Source organism: Neospora caninum, chromosome X, assembly GCF_000208865.1.
Source record: "Neospora caninum Liverpool complete genome, chromosome X".
Taxonomy (NCBI): domain Eukaryota; phylum Apicomplexa; class Conoidasida; order Eucoccidiorida; family Sarcocystidae; genus Neospora; species Neospora caninum.
In genome coordinates, this window is record NC_018396.1 from 5,067,719 (window position 1) to 5,084,502 (window position 16,784).

The window sequence follows — 16,784 nt, forward strand, 5'->3', positions numbered from 1 at the left end:
GTCCATAGTCTTCGAGCCACACACAAAACGATTACTCGTGCCGAGTTTGGCCCCTTCCGAACGAAATTGACTTGGCGAACGCCGCACAGCGAGCATGGGCTGAACAGTGCCACTCCGTTTGAGGTGCTAGGAGCAGAAGCACCAACAAGCCGTACGAGAGGGGAGAATGTACCCGTTGTTCGGGGACCTGCCGTAGCGTGTGGACTCTGCTCGTTCGTCATGTTTTTCATTGGAAAACAACGGCTCGCGCGTGGGTTTGCAACGGTGCTAAGAAAAATAAGGAGCCGTCTGTATACTTCACCTAGGCAGTTGAGGCTGTCACAATTTGCATCATTGCACTGTTAGAGTGCAACTGTGGTGACTATGTTGCCTCTACCCTTTTTTAGAGAAAGGGAAGAAGTCTAAGAGAACGTGCGACACCGAGATTTGGTCTCGTAAACGGATGTCGCGGCCCTGCGACAGCATCGATTCATTGACTGCCGTTTTGGTCAGCAGTGGGGGGCTACTCAACCGAAAAATGCAGAACAGAAATGTTTGGCATTGTCTAATTCCCATGCAATCGAAAAGAAACCCCCCTACTAAAATCCCCACAAAAAGACTGAAAAGTGCCCTTCCCACCGACGTAGTCTTCACTTTTCTCCATGGGAACTTCAAAGAAGCTCCACTGTCTACTTTCGCCGCTCCCATGCGTGACAGAACTGTGCGAACTCTAGGTAAACTCCATTGCCACGAGGGATTCGAGAACGACGAACACTTGTTCGAACACGATACGTTTTGCTCACCACCGAGGGCGCGGGTAGGTTAAAACCGTGTCCAACCTCGTCATGTTGTGTGCCCATAGCGGGGGCTCCGTTCATCCCCGCAGAGGTGAACCTGTTTTGCCCCAATAAAAAGCGGCGGCGTACAACAGCCATCAGCAGCGACAGCGTCTACCGGCCAAACTTCAACCTTGGTCCTCCGTGCGCGGCCTGTTCGCAGTATGTTGCCAGGCGTCGAGAGGCGTAGCCCGTGGCAGATGGACCGTCCCACGCAATTCCACTGAAACGACACACACCGCATGAGCAGATAACAATCCCTCACGTGTCCCTGTTCAGCAGATCCCACGTAAACAGCAATGGAATACACTCGGTGGGGCTTTTATCGAACGCCCGAAGGTCAGCGGTATAAATCCTCCAAGAATGCAACCGGTTTATCCGACAGAGCCGACGTTTCGTAGCTTTTTCTCCGAAGCAATCTGTCAGGTTTCGTCTCTCACCGCACCCTTATTTCCCCCGAGAGAATCTCCTGCCATTCACAAAAATGCACGCCCTCCAGCGAAGGCTGGACGCGCCACACCCGAGCATCCAGTCCGTGATCGCGCACCTGCTGCTGCCTGTCCTTAACAAATGAGCTGTTACTGCTTCCAATCGCTCGCTCGGAAACTGAAACCCGCGCCGGTCTTTCCCCCCCAATTTGTCCAGCTCAAAAAGTGTCGCCCCGAGACAACTGTGGGTTGCTCGCAGCCGCGAAAAAGTGCCCTTGCCACGCGTCGCTTACTAATGATTCAGCATGTTCACCGCCATTTTCTCCACTGTGGACGGCAGCACCTTCGCGGCCAGCGATCTGCTGACAACCCCTGGAATCCATCCCTTGGGGTCGGCCTCACTGAACAGCGTCACCTCGGTCCAGACTGGAAAAGACAAGCATCCAAAGAATCCGCGTAAGAATGTCATTCACGGCCCTGCTCTGCGAAACGTAAACATTCGGCCGACACCCAACACCTGTGGGCTTTTCGAGCACCGCGAGGCGTAGCTGAGGTATGTGCGTGTACAGACCGGGACTCCATCAGCTTGTGTAGAAGAGCTCCACGGCTCTCCTCGGTCGAGTCTGGATGGTGCGATGGGCCGTACGCCCAAGCAGCAGAACGGGGTCCATGAAAAATAAAGGATCTTCACAGAGAGCGCTGCTCGCAGAAAGCCGTAGCTCTTTCGTTGCCCGAAAAAAAGTTAGGTTCAGAACTCACCTCCAAACGGAGTCACCACCGGCGAGGCCACGTACGCGCTCAAGCGGATGTCCATGCGGACGTGGCTGGTACTGGACAAAAACGAGGAGCACGAGCGAAGCCGACAGCGCTTGAGGTGTGAAGAGACACTCGACACGCCAAGATCCAATGACTAACGCGCGCGGCGTCTCTTCGCAAACCAGAGGAAACCCAGAAAAAGTGGCTGCTGTGAAAAAGGGTAACACAGCACAGACTGCCAGAAAGCCCCGCGCGGAGGTTTTCGCCTCGTGCGTCAGATCCTCACCCAGCTCACATGTTGCATCTGACCACTCCTTGACTGAGTTCACAACGGGGAATTGGAACAGCCCACCACGTTCTTTCTCGTTGGCTACGTCCAGTGGTACGTGAAAGAAGTTCTTCTGTGCATCCCAGTTGATGCTCGGTTATTTGTAGACGTACTGTTCCGGTGCCGCCGGGTGATCGATGGAACAGCTGCAGGAGGCGTAAACCTGCTTCGCTTCTCGTCGCTCGTCTGCTTTCGCATGGTCCGCCGGCTCGTGCTTGGGGGTGGGAATCGCCCAGGATCTTCTGGCGCGCAAGGTGACCAGGTCGCGCGGATAGAGCGTCGCCACGCGCTTGAGAGAAACTTGGCAAATGTCTGTGTTGGTGGTCAGCGTCTCGAGGATCGCGTGGCCGCCGAGATTCGCGTCCCAAGTCGCTCGCAAGCGACTGTCAGATGCAAAGGAAGCGTACTGCTCGGGGAGAACGGGCAGCATGAAGGACGCTGCAGCCAGCGGATACGCAACAGAAGAGTGTACGGAGTGCAAAATGACCGAGAGTGTCAACGGCCGTTCAGACCTCGTTTTTGATGGACGGAAGGCGGGACACAAGGAGGGGTCAACGCCGCGCCAAGACAAAGAAAAACGGGACAAAACAGCCGCCACGCAACCCGAATTCACAGGCAGAAGGATGGGACGCGGGGGACGCGATGAAGACCGTGAGTGCTGCACACGGGAACCCATCTCCGCTTTGCTGCGACGTGCTGGCTTCGCGTCCCGTCCTTCCCTTCTGCCGCCCGTCTCTCTCCTGCGTCCGTTATCTTTCCCCCCGTTCTTTGACCTGCGAAACCCCAAAGACCCAGTCCCACGGCTGCTCACCTTTCACCAGGACGCGGCCGACGCCAAATTCTTTTTTCCACACTTTCAGCCCGTTTTTGTCGTAGACGCAAGGCATGGTAGGCGCTTTCGTCTCTCCTCTCGGGCCTCCACTGCGGGTCGTAGCATCCTCGTCCAAGCAAATTACAGCCACGTCGAGGAGAAGCTCGGCGAGATCGAGCAGTTCTCTCTGCCGGTCCCAGTCTTCTGCGGCGCCTTCTCGCGGCCCCTCTCTCCCGGCTTTCTCCTGCGCGTCGTCGCGCGTTCCCTGCTTATGCATTCCCTGCTTCGAGCATTGCACCCCAACGGTCGCGCTGTTTGCTCCGAAGAAAGGCCGTGTCTTTTCCGGAGAGTTGGCCTGTCGCTGGGAGTGCCCAGACAGAACAGACGCCTGGTTCTGCCGCAGGTTGAAGGCTGCCCGCCGTTCTTCCAGCACGCCCAACACGAACTCCGCGGCGTCGGCTGATGACGCCAGTCTGCTCAGCCCTGGAAACGAGTCAGCAGGAGACGGTCTAGCCAGTCGTTCTCGGCTCTCCTTCCTGTCTGCCGGCGGCCTCCCTCCTGTCTCCTCTACACGTCTCTCTCCAGAGCCAAAACTTTCGCTCCTGCTCAAGGGTCTTTCGGCGCCCACCTGAGCTGCCGATACCTCGAATTCTCTGCATGCTTGCGACCGGTTTGCACCAGGGGCCGTGTCCCCCAAAGCCAGCGCTGCCTCTGACGGGTGGGGGCCGGCCGCTCGGCCGAGAGCGTCCACGAAGGCTCTCTCCTCCTTCGCCGCGGTGTCGGACAGAGCCGCCTGCCGCCCCTCCTGGGCCGTCACGGGCGACGCCTCTGTAGAACACGTTTCCGGCGAAAGGGTCTGTCGACCTTCGACGTTCGTTTCTCTCTCTGGGCTGATCGATCCGGCGCTCGCTCTCCTCTCTTTCTCGCCCGCCAAAAGCAATCCCCAATTGTCCGACTGCAGCCCACCCTCCCCACGTGCTTGGCGTTTCCCGTGCTCTTCTGCGTGCGACAGAAGCCGCTCGACGTCTGTGCGCGACGTCCCCTGGCAGGTGCCCTCCCCCTGACTGTCGCCTTCGGTCTCCGACTGCCGCCGAGATGCCGCGGACGAGAAAGACTCCCCTGACAACTGTCTCTCGTGTGACCAGCCCAGGGGCGCACCCTGGGAAGCAGCGGCGCCGAACCCCCCCTCGCAATGCTCTGAAGACAGCGTGTATGTGTCGGAGTCGACGTTTCCTCTGGTGGACACACCGTTTGCGTGGTCCCCATTTTCCCGCACCACGCCGCAGCCGCAGGCCCCGTCTGACCTCTCGCTGGCGTCTCCACTCGGGCCAACCCCCGCGGCGCGTGTCGCCTCACTTCCCTCCTCTTCCCCCTCGCCATGTGTCCCCTCTCCTTCACGCGGTTCTCCCTCCCGGCGCGCGAACTGACCCAGGTGGTGACGCTGCGCCGGCAGCACCGCGCCGTCCGCAGCCGCGTCCATCTGGGTTCGTGCCTTTTCCGAGTCTCTCTGTAAAGATGCATTCGTCGGCTCTCCAAGACCCGGCGGTGCACAGGGCGCGGCCCCTGGCCTGGCCAGCAGCGCGCTGTCAAGCCCAGACGCAGGCGACTGCGAGTCCTCAGCCGGGACCGGACAGCCGCCAGCCGCCAGCCGCGTGGAGTCTTTCGAATTCGGAGCTCGGTCCCTCGAGTGCGCGTCCGGCGGATGTCTTTTCGAGAATGACAGCGGATCTTTGCCTTCACGGGGCCCCAAGCAGATGAGGCGCCGTGCGAAGAATCGAATCCACCGCGGCGGTCGGCGTGAAGACGGGGGGACGGCGCCTCCGGTAGCTTCTGCGCACTCGGCGCCCGCGCCTTTCTCGGGCACGCCCTCCGGCAGGCCTCCTGCCTCGCGCGACCTCGAGCTGCGCCGCGGCGGGCCGTTGCGCCACGAGGTTCTCCGGCGACGCCGCGTCCTCCCGGCCTCACTTTTGGGCGACAGCACGTCTCCATGTCTCTCGGGGGACTGCGCCTCGGCCGACGGGGGTTCCAGCGCGGCGGGACCAGCCACCTCCGGAATTCCTTTCCCTGCATGCGCAGCCGCGTCCCCCCGTCTCGTGCCTGACATCCGTCCGACGCAGTTCCCGTCGGGAAGCACGGGCACCACACTCACTGCGCTCTGGAGGCCAGGTCCCGACTCTCTGTTCCTGCGAGAAGACCGGCTGTCTCCGTTTTTTGCGGGGACCCGGACCGCGCCGGCTGAGACGGCCGACGCCTCGCAGCTAGCTGTCTCACCGTGTCCGCGTGGCGCGAACGGTGTCGGGAGGACGTCAATCGCGGGGGGCGGGCGACACGCGGGAGGCAACGCAGAGAGGCGAGCCGCGGAAGACGGGCGAGACCCGCCCGGCCTGCAGGGCCGGGCGGGGGCCTTCCCGAACTCGGGTTCATAACGGCACAGATACGCGGTCGGCAGAGCGGCGGGAGACACGCCAGAGCCTGCCACGGGCGACAGCGGCCATTCAGTGCCCTCAGGCATGGTCTTGGCTTTCGCCGCGGGGACGGGTGCTGGCGGAGGGCGACCAGAAGCGGAGGCGGCGTCTAGGGGAGAAAGAGCGGGACGCGGAAGAGGCTGCTCCGCAATGCGAGGCGCCGTGACGCCGGCCGACAGAGACGCGTCCCTGTGTCTCTCCTGCTCGGGTCCTGGTGTGCGAGGCGCCGAGCCTGGCGCGCCGGAAGCAGCCTCCCAGTACGAGCGAGAACTGGGAGCGGAAGGGAAGAAAGCCTGCGCCGCCCTACTAGATGTTGCAGGCCGCGCGCGATCAGTGTGCGGCTCGCCGCCGGCAGCCGTCGCAGCGCCCGGTGTCTGAAGGGACGATGCCTGTGGACCGTGGAAAGTGCGGCTGACTGGAGACGCGCTTGCGGGGCCCTCGAGAGCTCGCAGCTTGGCTCTCTGAAGCAGCGCCGCCGCTTCCTCCCTTAAAAATGCAGGCGGTTCAGGAGCGCCGCTCGCCGCTGGGGGCGCGGCAGCGGGCAGCCACGAAGGGCGTAGAAGGGAAACGCGTTGCAGGGACTCCGAGGAAGAACAGGAAAAGAGACTCTCGACTGAAGAGCTCGCCTTCACCCCGTCCCTCCGTTCGCGGGCTCCTCTCCGCGCCGGTTCCGCGTGGTCTCGAACGCCTTCGGCAGATTGCCCGGCCGCGCAGGCTGAGCGTTCACCGGTCGGCCCTGGCAAGCAATGGACGGCGGAGCGACAGCGGGCCTCCGCATCTGCGCCGAGGACCGCGAATGCCCTTCCACCCTCCGTGATGTCTCTGTCTCCGGTCTCTTCGTTCTCCCGCTTCGTCTCGTCCCTCGAGCGGTCGGCGTACTCACACGAAACGAGCTTCATGCCGAGCACGCGCGGCGTGGCGGTGGGCGTCTCTCTCCTTTCCTCTTTCCGGCCGGGGGTCGACGCGTCCCGAGCCGAAGAGCGGGCCCTGGCGAAACCGGACGACGCGGCGGGATCGCCACCGCGCCGCGGCGGGATTCCGGAAAGGCGACCGGAACCTGCTTCTCGCTCAGAGACGACCCCGCGGTTCAGAATCATCACCGGCACATATGAGATAGAGAGTCAGACTTGCGTGCGTGCCTGCGCTCAGACCGGATTCTCTCTGGCACAAAGGATACCTCTCTATGGTACAGGCGGAGAAAACCTGGGTGTGGAAAGGGGAGAGCCGTGACGCTGGCTGAAGAGGGAAGCGTCTATTACGCGGAGAAGCAACGTCCACAACTTGCCAGCACTGACGGAACAAATGCCGGGAGGGTAGCAAGAGAAGACCGTCTGGCGGGCTGGCCGCCCGGACCCTCCGTTCGCGCTGTCTCGTGCCTCCAGCAGCGCGGTGACCCCGGGAGGCCTCCTGGCAGCCGAACCCCACGAAATACCTGGGAAACGTCTCACGCATCCGGACAGGGGCGGAGTCCCTCACGAAGCGCCTGCACGCGCTGCCACGAAACAGACACTCAAATCGGTTTGCAGCACGACAGGCGGTCCTCTGGATTGTGTCGGGAGGACTACTCGAGACCGGACCGCTGTATACGTGGAATCCGCCTCAGGTAAACCTGTTGCGACGAGGACAGACGAACACAGCAACGAGCAGCTGGTCAAGTGGCGCTCGACAAGCTCAGAGGTGACGGACAGATAAAGGTACGAAAAGGTCTCGCATCCAACGCATGCATGTATACGCGCATCTATCCTTGCAGATGTAAATACAATAGGCGCGTGCATATGTCGTTGAAGCAGGTACCTATTCAGCTAACAAGCCACGAAGGTTTGGCCGGTAGACGCTCAGTACCCTCTAGAAGGCTGCTGGGGAAACAGCAGAAAGACTGATCTTCCTGGCGATGGATGGAGAAACGACTGGCGTCCTTCTGGGGGAAACAAGCGTATTTGGGCTCTACGTGAGAAGTGACAAAACAGCTGGGCGAGAAGACAAGAACCGTACATCAGGTCCAACACAGTCAAACGACTGGCAAGTTCTCGACGTGAAAACAGCAGAACGGAAATAGAAGACGATAAGAACAGAGGGAGAGGCAGTTGCCGGATCCCCGGGGAACCCCGTAGAGTCTCGGGGCACAGTGGGCGGCAGCGCACTAGGGAGAAATTCGGATACACGCGCAGACGATTGTCAAGTCTACGTGCCAGCGTGTGCATGATACCTTTAAAAGAGCAGTGACGTGGAAACGAGGACTCTTTTCCTCTCAGCGAAGCGTTTGTACACAGCCGCGAATGGGAGGAGACGGGCGCTGGTTCCAAATGGAACCACAAAGGAAACGGAGCGTCACGGGTTACTGTCTGTCCAGCTCTCTCTGGCTGTGGAGAAAGATGAGGAAAGGCCCGGCCGGGGTCTCTCCCCCTGGATTGATGGCGTGAGAGAGACTGGAAAGTTCAGTCCCGGGTATCACTTGCCCGTCTCTCCATCGGCACGTGATTTGTGTCCGCCGTCGCTGGTCGCTGCCCATCAAAGACAGGAGCTGCTCACAAAGATACTCAGTCTGCAAAAACTCCGCGCGTAGGCAACTCCTGTTAGACTGAAAGTCGCTTTTTCTCACGGGTGAAGAAGACGCACATTCTCACCTTCTCCCGCTTGGCTCCACCCGATTAACACTTGCGTCGGCGCACCGCCGAGGAAATGAGGTTCTCGCGTGGAGAAGAGGCCAACCTCCAAAGACGAGGCAACAGAAAAAATTTTTAGAGAGAAGAAGAGATGGGGCGACAAGTGGAGAAGACATCGCGAAGCATTGTTCGAATCGCCACGACGAGGGGAAATTTCTCAGGAGCCGACAACTAGCGATAGAGAAAAAGCGCATGCAGCTCGGGAAAATCTGTCGCGGCGACCTGTTTGTGCGCTGGTTTCCAAAAGGAAAAGCCTGAAAAGCTGTGGAAAGCTCAACACGACTTAGGGTGCAGTTTACAGGCTCTTGCAACTATTACTTCGGATTCACGGAAATATCGATATCGATTGTCCCTTCCAGAACAGGGCGGAAATGCGTTGCGGCTAAGAAAAATTGTGTACAGACACCGGTGCTACCAGCGCTTCAGTTTTCCTCGTGTCCGCTGCCGATCTTCAGGGTTCGTTGTGTTGGGTTGCTTGTTCTTTGCAGCAAGAGGTCACCTGCCGGAAGCGTTTTTGCGGGGGGACTGGTGTGGGCCTGCGATAGAAGAAAGACGTGTCTTGCCTATATCCATTGTCGCTTCGTGCCAGGTGTGCAAACCGTAAGCAGGTACGGGAGCGCCTCACGACGTGAGGCAGAAAGAGTTTTAGAAGCTTATTAGAAGCGGAACCATTTGCTCCCTCAACACTTTCTTGTCTCGTGTTTTCTCGAACAAATGTGTACATGGCACACGACCAGTCAGAGGACGCGCGAAGGCGCGACTCTCCAGGGAGAGCGGCCTGCCCAATCCTCAGAAGCGGTCAGAGATTACTGACTGCGGGATGCTTTCACGGGCCCTGGATAAGCGCGAGTACCGGAGAGAATGGTGTTCTTTACGCGGTGGTACAAAAGTGGCCAGTCCGAAAAAGCAGAGAAAAATGTGCTGCAGCCGGCGACGTTTTTGTTGGCACGTGTAGCCATAGACTTACCTGGGAGTAAAAAGAGGGTAGCAAGATTGTCGTCCCTCGAGAGGTTCTTTCTCGTTGCAAGTCCATGGGGAGATATCTGTGGTTGTGTCAGAAAAGGAATAATGGGGACTCAGCAAGCTCGTGCGAGCGCAGTCGCAAGGCGACGAAGACGCGTAGTGTGGCGCCGCACCGAGACACCCGATATTTCGATAGGACCACCGCCCCCTCGGGGTGGGCAACACTGTTACTGATCAAACTGAGGTATGAAGCTAGCACATTATCAACCTACACATGGAAAGCAGGCATCACTCAAAAATCACATATTTCCACCAGCACGGGCCGGGTTCCGACCGGCGTCAATATGCCAGTGAAGAGAGGAAGATACCGTTGTCGAAACATCTCTCACCTAAGACGCATGCGCGACCCTTCCAAACACAAAGGGAACTCAAGCGCCGCTCTTTTTCTCGGGCTTGGTGACCTGACTTGCCGCGGGAGCATCACAAGGCACCTTTGTGCCTCAAGGCTTGGAGAAAGCAGCCCCGCAAATGTACGGAAGCCTTTCCGACGGCTCTTTGCTCGATGACCACGCATCTCCGTTTTGCCTGTGCGCCCTCTGAGTGCATCAGCGCGAGTAGACGCAAGAGCACCCAACGCTACGCTCCAACGGGTAGGCTCCAGTAGTGCCCTATCTGTTCTCGACCGCTCCAGTGAGCTCGACAGCGAGCAAGGCTCGAGACGGAAAAGACAGTCGAATCTGCGGCAAGCCAAACTGGAAATAAAGCAATAGGACATGGATCAGCAAAGTTCTGTTTCGAAAGACTGTCGCCGAGGACGGGAGCAAGTACATTGTACATGGGGAGTCAACATACGGCAGCCTGTGGTCAGCCTTCCCCCCTACAGCCTTTATACTGAAAGAAAGTTGAATGCTTCTCTGTTTTACGTAGTTTTTTTTTTGGTTGCTCGTGATGCCGCACTTTTACGGGCTATCGGGCTCATAGCCTTTCCGTTGGTGGAGCTGGGCGTCCAGCAGCCCCCGCCTCAGCGGGTCCACGAAAGTACCACACTAAGGAATCGGGTCCAGAAGCAGAGAAATACCAGCGGCTTCGATGTCACACAGCATCCTTTTTTCGCAACCAAGAACATTTCTTTCGCCTTGCTACGTCTTCTGGTAGATGCATCTCTCCTACGGTGGCACAGACCTACTGTCCCCCTCCTGTCCCTTCTCGCCCCCGTCTATCGAGACGCCATCACCGGTGAGCCCGGTGTCTAGCGCTGCACAGCACCGCCAGTCTAGTCGTACTTGCTTTCTCCCGAATCGTTTTCTTCGTACGTGAATCTCCCCGACCCTACACCCCCGCCTTCCCCGTATCCCACGACGGGTCGAAGCCAGTCAGCGAGTTCCGGCATAAGTGCAGCCAACTGTCTCTGTACTTGTCTTCCGCTATCCGTTGATAATTATTTCTCCCCGAGTGAGGTATGTGCCGACTGTGGTGAGCGGAGTGGCTGCAATGCGGCTACAGGAATCCGTTCTAATGCCACTATCCGGTATCTGTCGGGATCAGCCGGCTCCCCACCGTAGTGCTTCAGTGCTTCCGGTACGTACAGCAAAAGTCGTCCAGTTTTTAGAGCTTACGTCGTTGCGCGCAGAGATATTTATTCCACGAGACTCGCACAAAGGGACAAGCGGATCCAAAAGACTGGTCACGTCCGAATGAGAGTATCAGAAGACTATGTCTTCGTCACGAAGCGCTGTTGTGGCGAGTCCGGCCGTATGCCGTAGTAGGTGAGTCTAGCTGATAGCTGAAAGTGCTCGCGATACTTCTTCCCCGGTTGTGAGGAAAGCGTGGTTGAGGTTGCCCAATGCGCTATGGCTTAGTCGACCTCATGCTGGCTCAACAACTTGAGCTGATGTCGTGTCCCGGCTGTCTTGCAGCTGGCATCAGCAGAGCATCAGTCGGGGGAGACTCTAGCTGGATCGGTCATTCCTGCATGCCGACGATCACTCCAGTATCTTTGATTTTAATTTAGTGGAACCAGTGGGGCCCAGCCAGCTCCCTGTATTTCCTTGCTTTTTGACAACTTTTGCAAGTCTCTTGCTCGTGAGTGTACCCAAAGGTGTCATCAATGAGAGCATGCTGCCTGAGGCAACGTTCCTTCGGGCTCCACTCTCGTGCTCCCTCACTAGTTTTCGAACTCCAGGATCATTCGCTGGCCGTGACAGGCACGGATGCCCGTTGCTTTAACTAGGCCAAATGAGATTCCGAGTCTTCTTATTGGGGGCAGTCTCTGCGGCCCTTTGCGGCTATTCCAAAGAACCAAGTGACCTTGGACCGTCCGCCAGTTGGAACTTCGCAACCGTTAACAGGTTGCTGATTGTGACTCTTGGGAGTTTTCTGCCACAGTCTGGTAGCAGTATATTCGTGGGCGTTTTTGCTGCTGGTGTCGCCGATGGTGAGACGTCGGAAGACGACGACGACGACTGCGTAATCACGGCCGTGTACACTGCCGCACCTCCACAGGACCGGCCCTCGGTTATCCAATATGCGCGCCCGCTCGGTGCCCCAGCAGGTCAAGCGGTACCGCCTTCACTCCCAAGAATTATCAAAGCTAGCTCCTCTCCCCCTGAATCGCCTGGTGGTGAGTCTCTGGCCGCGCAAACCAAATATGACGTGAAGACATGTATTGAGAACCGATTGGGCTGCCTACTTAGGCAGCCTCAAGCTTGTACTCGCCCCTCAATGCCCTCATCTAGAGGCGATCCTGTCGTCAATTTCTTGGCTTCCGGACTCCGCGTAGCGATCTAGGCTGACGAGTATCAACTGAAACAGATCGCCACTGCCAGTTGGGGGGCGAATCGCCTTCCCCGCGACAAACAAAGAGCGCAGAGGAAGGTGTGCAGAGATGCATACCTCTGTGGCAGTCGTACTCTATTTCGCAGTTTGTATTGATTTCATGGTGGGCGGATGCATGCTGTGGTCTAATGGTGTGATAAGCATCTGTTGTCGAAAGCTCTTCCGCTCTACAAGGGAGATCACGACGCAGTGGCTTTGCTGCCCCGTCTTCCACTGCACATCCCGCTCGTGGCGCCACGCCGCTCTGTCTACTGTGCTTGTTTCTGCCAGCCCCAGGTGATACTGCGTCACCGCAGCCAATAGGTAGCACCGAGAGTGAAGATAAGCCTCCGGACCCGGAGAGCTCAACTGGTTCTAAAGACGAAGGGGAGACCACAGGTCCGCCGCCCCGCAAACCCCGGCTCATCACTCACGAAGTTCCAATGCGTAAGATAACACAAACGCTACGCAGATATCGTGATCTGGAAAGCAGATGGCCCTCCTGCACTGAGGAGGATTATGTGAAGCATGTCATTCAGTGCCGCATGGAAAAAGAGAACGAACCAAAACCTTGTGCCGCCCTCGTGCACTATTGGGGAAGAATAGCGAGGAACTCTTACCGACGGCGGGGGAACCAGCGGCGAAGACAAATTGCAGAACTGCAGAAAAGACTAGAGCGCGAACGGAGCAGGCTCCTAGACATTCTACGCCGTCCACTTCCGTCATCAAGCTCTCGCAGTGGTCGCAGCCCAGGTCGAGGCACAGCAGAGAGCTCCAGTACCGCTCCCGGATCAGGCGAAGGTGCATGTGAAGACAGTTTGGTTGCCGGGCTGCCACTCCGCCCGGACTTTGAAGACTTGAAGCTTTTGAGGCTGCTAGCAGTGGACCACGAGCTAACAATCATTCGAGAGGACAAGGACAAGTTCATCGAACGGTACATACAAAGGAAGCGGGCAACGAACCCCAATCCTGACGACGAAACTGTTGAGGGTTGGCGGTCTGCAGCATACATTTCGTTTGCGTCGAGTGGCGCAAATTTCAGAACGAAACACCTTCAACGGCAGGCCTCGATCGAAAAGGAACGTCAAAGGCTCGCGGCACTTCCACTGTCAGGTGCGGCCGCTGCGCCTGACCCGGGAATTTCAAGTTCTAGTGGGCATCGAATTGGTAAGACATCACCCCTGTCCGTTCCAGAACGGAACGTGGTGACAGTGCGCGCAGGGGTTTTTAGGCAGGGCATCGCATCTGCATTTCTTTCCCGGTCTGCGTGTGCAACTGATACCCTTTCGCGGCATTCTGACGTCAGCCGGTGGGGCCACACCTAGCGCCGAGCAGCCAAAATTCCAGGTCAACACTCGCGCTTGGAGCTCTAGATTCTCCAAGGGGCCCAGCACCTGGGCAGGACAGTACAGAAGGAGCGGCAGTTTTAGAACTTGAATGTACAACCCGGTTTGTCAACGTCTCTGTCAGGTTGCTGGTTTTGCGGAGACTCCGGATCCAAGGGGGAGAAGCACTTCTGGAAGCCCACTGTTGCTGAGATGCTCAACGACCCCGATGAAGGCACGTCGTCCGGCACTGGCCCTCACTCTAGCTCTGTTGACCCTGCGAGACCCGGGGAGACACCCTCTGAGAGAGGCGGTGAGACACCCTCTGAGAGAGCCGGTGAGACACCCTCTGAGAGAGCCGGTGAGAAAGCCTCTAAGAGAGCCGGTGAGAAAGCCTCTAAGAGGCCCCCTCCTCCAAGAAGTCCAATTCAAACCCGTGCCAGGACTGGCACGCTGAAAGAAAGAGATTGGGAAGAAAGCGTAGGTTCCAAACCTCTACGGCGAGGTGAGCAGCCACCCGCAGACCCAGGAAGTGCCGTTGCGGGTATGACAGGTCGACGCAGTCGAGACAGCAGTCCACCCGCAAGTCCGCCCAGCGAACAGAGTGCCGCCGCAGCACTTCCCTGTATTTTCCCGGGTCATGGCCCACCGCTACCGTTGAAAAAGCGGAAATGGTTGGCGGCCTCCTCTGATGCTCCCTCCGTCCCGGGCGGCACAGAGGTAGCCCTAGCGCCGTATAGTTCCAGCTCATCTGCTTCATCCGGCAGCCCCAGCAGCGGTTCCCTCTGGTCGCCTTGACCGTCAGCGTCGAGCGAGTGTTTCCGCGGGAGCTCTGTTTCAGCAGTGGCGCTTGGTAGAGTCAGAACCTATGGCTCCTGTCGAAGCCGCTCCCAGCATAGTGCACATTACTCGTTCAACCCACCGGGTGGCTCTACGTCCTGTATCCTTACGGCGCCACTCAACTATGACTTAATTTTTGAAAATATGGTAGCCGCCTAACGCACCGGCTTCTGCACTTCTGGGTATGGAACATGTTTTTGAGAGAACAGTACGTGTGTCCCTCTTCGGACGCGCAGAAGGCACTTTTTTTGGGTGTTTCCTCCATTTTTCCTTTTGCGAGTGCCGCCTCGTGGATAACAGCACAACCACTATACAGCTGCGTCACGTCATTGCCTCGTGCATTCTGTTTGAGAGCGACTCCGTTCGCCTGAACACCGATCACTAAGAATATATGTCGCGTAAGCGGCTGTGGCAGAGTATCAACAGCGTGCCTACCGTCGGCCAGAGACGGTGGACTCGTGACAGGGGAGGCGATATGGACCCTCGAGTAGGCCAATACGCAGTCCAACGACAGGCACCTGTCAGGTCAACTGCCGTCTCGGACCTGGCAATCCCTAGCTCCGCGCGTAGAGCTATGACTATGCCCCCAGGCGGCCTCGACGAACGGGCCTGGGATGGAAGAGGACGAACAACCAGTCTGGACTTTAGCCTCGTTGGAGCTTAGCCGCAGATGGTGGCTTCCAAGCTCGTTCACGGTAGCTTTTTTTGGTGCTTTTCCCCAAATGAGGTTCCATCTATTGCGTGCCAAGAAATGCGTGTGGGTGGTCGGATTCTGTTTGTTTTTTGTCTTTACTTCTCTCGCACGGGAAAGAATTAAAGCTCCATGGAATAAATCCTCTTCTGCGCAGCAGGGGAATCATCTTTTCCTTCGTAGACAGTCAACGTTCTCCACGAGTATCGTGTGGCTTTTGATCCGATAGTAGAAGCCAAAGCTGCTCTCCGTCCAGGCGCCTACACTTGACAGTTCTGCATGAGAACCATGTTCGCCTTTTGGGCACAGATGAATGTGCGCGAAATTTGATGTGCGAACTTACTCAGAGAAGCGCTGTTGGTTCGTCAGCGGTTCGAAAGCGCATGCCCGCATACAGTCAATCCCAAAGGAGCAGATGTTGTCTTTTGACCAAACACATTCAAGTCACTTGGAATGTAAATTTAAGGCCTTTTCTGAAGTGTTTTTGTAGTGAAGTGTACGTAGGTTCCGAAAGTCAATGATTTTGCGTGCTTTGAGTTGCGCTCTCGTTTCAACTTGTTCAGGGTGACACGACACCAACGTCGTTACCTGCAATGCGGTTGTACGTGAGAAAAAACGGTTCTCGAGGAGCTTCCTCCGCATCCTTATCACCTATATAACTCGCCGAGAAACGAGCCTGGAAAGACGCATTGAGATCGTTACACTGCGGGAGACCCGGAGTGCACGCAACCAAGCCCCGAGTGCACCTCGCCACCGGAACCTACCCCGCTGCTCATCGTTGAGAACAGCCACCTCACCCGAAACGGTCTACTTTTGCCCCCATTTGGCCTAACGAAGCAGTTGAGATGCCGAGTCATGCGCACCGTCACAGGAAGAAACTGATCAAAAGCATCGAAAATGCTTTTGATCAGTTCCGGAACAGGCGTCCAGGGAGCTGCGTGCACGCCAGTTCAGCTTGGTGGGTCGACTCTCTGGCGTGCCGCTGCTCTAGGACATCCATCTGGGTTGTGGCTTTCCTCAAAAACAAATAAAGACGCAAGTGTCAGTGAGAGTCGGTCGCCACCGACTGCACAACCGCCAGTTCTAGGAGCGGGACGGTTATGCAGGCAGCGTTATGTAGCAGGTAGACAGCGAGCTCGCCGACAGTCCAGCTCCTACTCCTTGCCGTTCGATTTCCTAGTTCAATCTTTAAAATCTCGGGCTTCACCCGTAACACTTTCTGGATTTAGTCGAACGGCCTCGGTATTTGTCCGCAAGAGAGTGCCTCCACACGGCCCGTCAAGCTGGCCGTTGCGGCACAGCCCTTCCAAAGAACGCCAACCCTACTCGGCTCTTCTATTGGCTCCACATCGATAAATTGGGACATCTTCGCTGTTACGGGGTGTATTGGCGGTTGCATGGCCGCCGGCGAGAGGTTGGTTCTGTCACCAGAGGCGAGCCTGGAATATCCCGGATAGCCGGCAAAATACTTTTCTTGATGTAGGAGCAAGGCACACTTCCCCACCAGACTTTCTGCTGTCTACCAAAGAGGCAGGACGTTTTGGCCTTTAAGCCCGAAAAGGGTGTATCTGTCCCACTCTCTCGAGAACAGAATCGACCGTTATCTCTGTTCTCTCGCAGGATCGTAGTGAGCCCGTCGGAGACGTGGCTGCATGCACGCACTTGATCCCTTTTCTCGTGCAGTGTCTTTGCAGCCGACGAGACAAAAGACGGGGGTTACGTTTTCGGCTTATATTCCTTTGCTGTCGTTGTACACGGATTTTTGGTCTTTTGAACTTGCAAATGTGCTTTTATGCTTCTTTCTCCTGACTTGCGCCGCGGTAGGACGGCCTGCTGGCCCGTGCGATTTGCCACACACTGCGTCTCTCGCAGGACTCTTCGCGCA

General features: G+C 57.5%; 1 protein-coding gene across 1 annotated transcript; it reads right to left on the minus strand.

The window, feature by feature from the left end:
• Positions 1 to 929: 929 nt before the first annotated feature.
• NCLIV_050690 (Protein containing a possible START(Steroidogenic acute regulatory (STAR) related lipid transfer) domain,related) lies at positions 930 to 6,700 on the minus strand (the record flags this gene model as incomplete). The annotated part of the gene is made up of 5 exons (XM_003884622.1): positions 930 to 1,038; positions 1,537 to 1,669; positions 2,003 to 2,073; positions 2,441 to 2,765; positions 3,139 to 6,700. The coding sequence occupies 5 exons, from the start codon at positions 6,698 to 6,700 to the stop codon at positions 930 to 932; spliced, it is 4,200 nt and encodes a 1,399-aa protein (XP_003884671.1).
• Between the last annotated feature and the right edge of the window lie 10,084 nt (positions 6,701 to 16,784).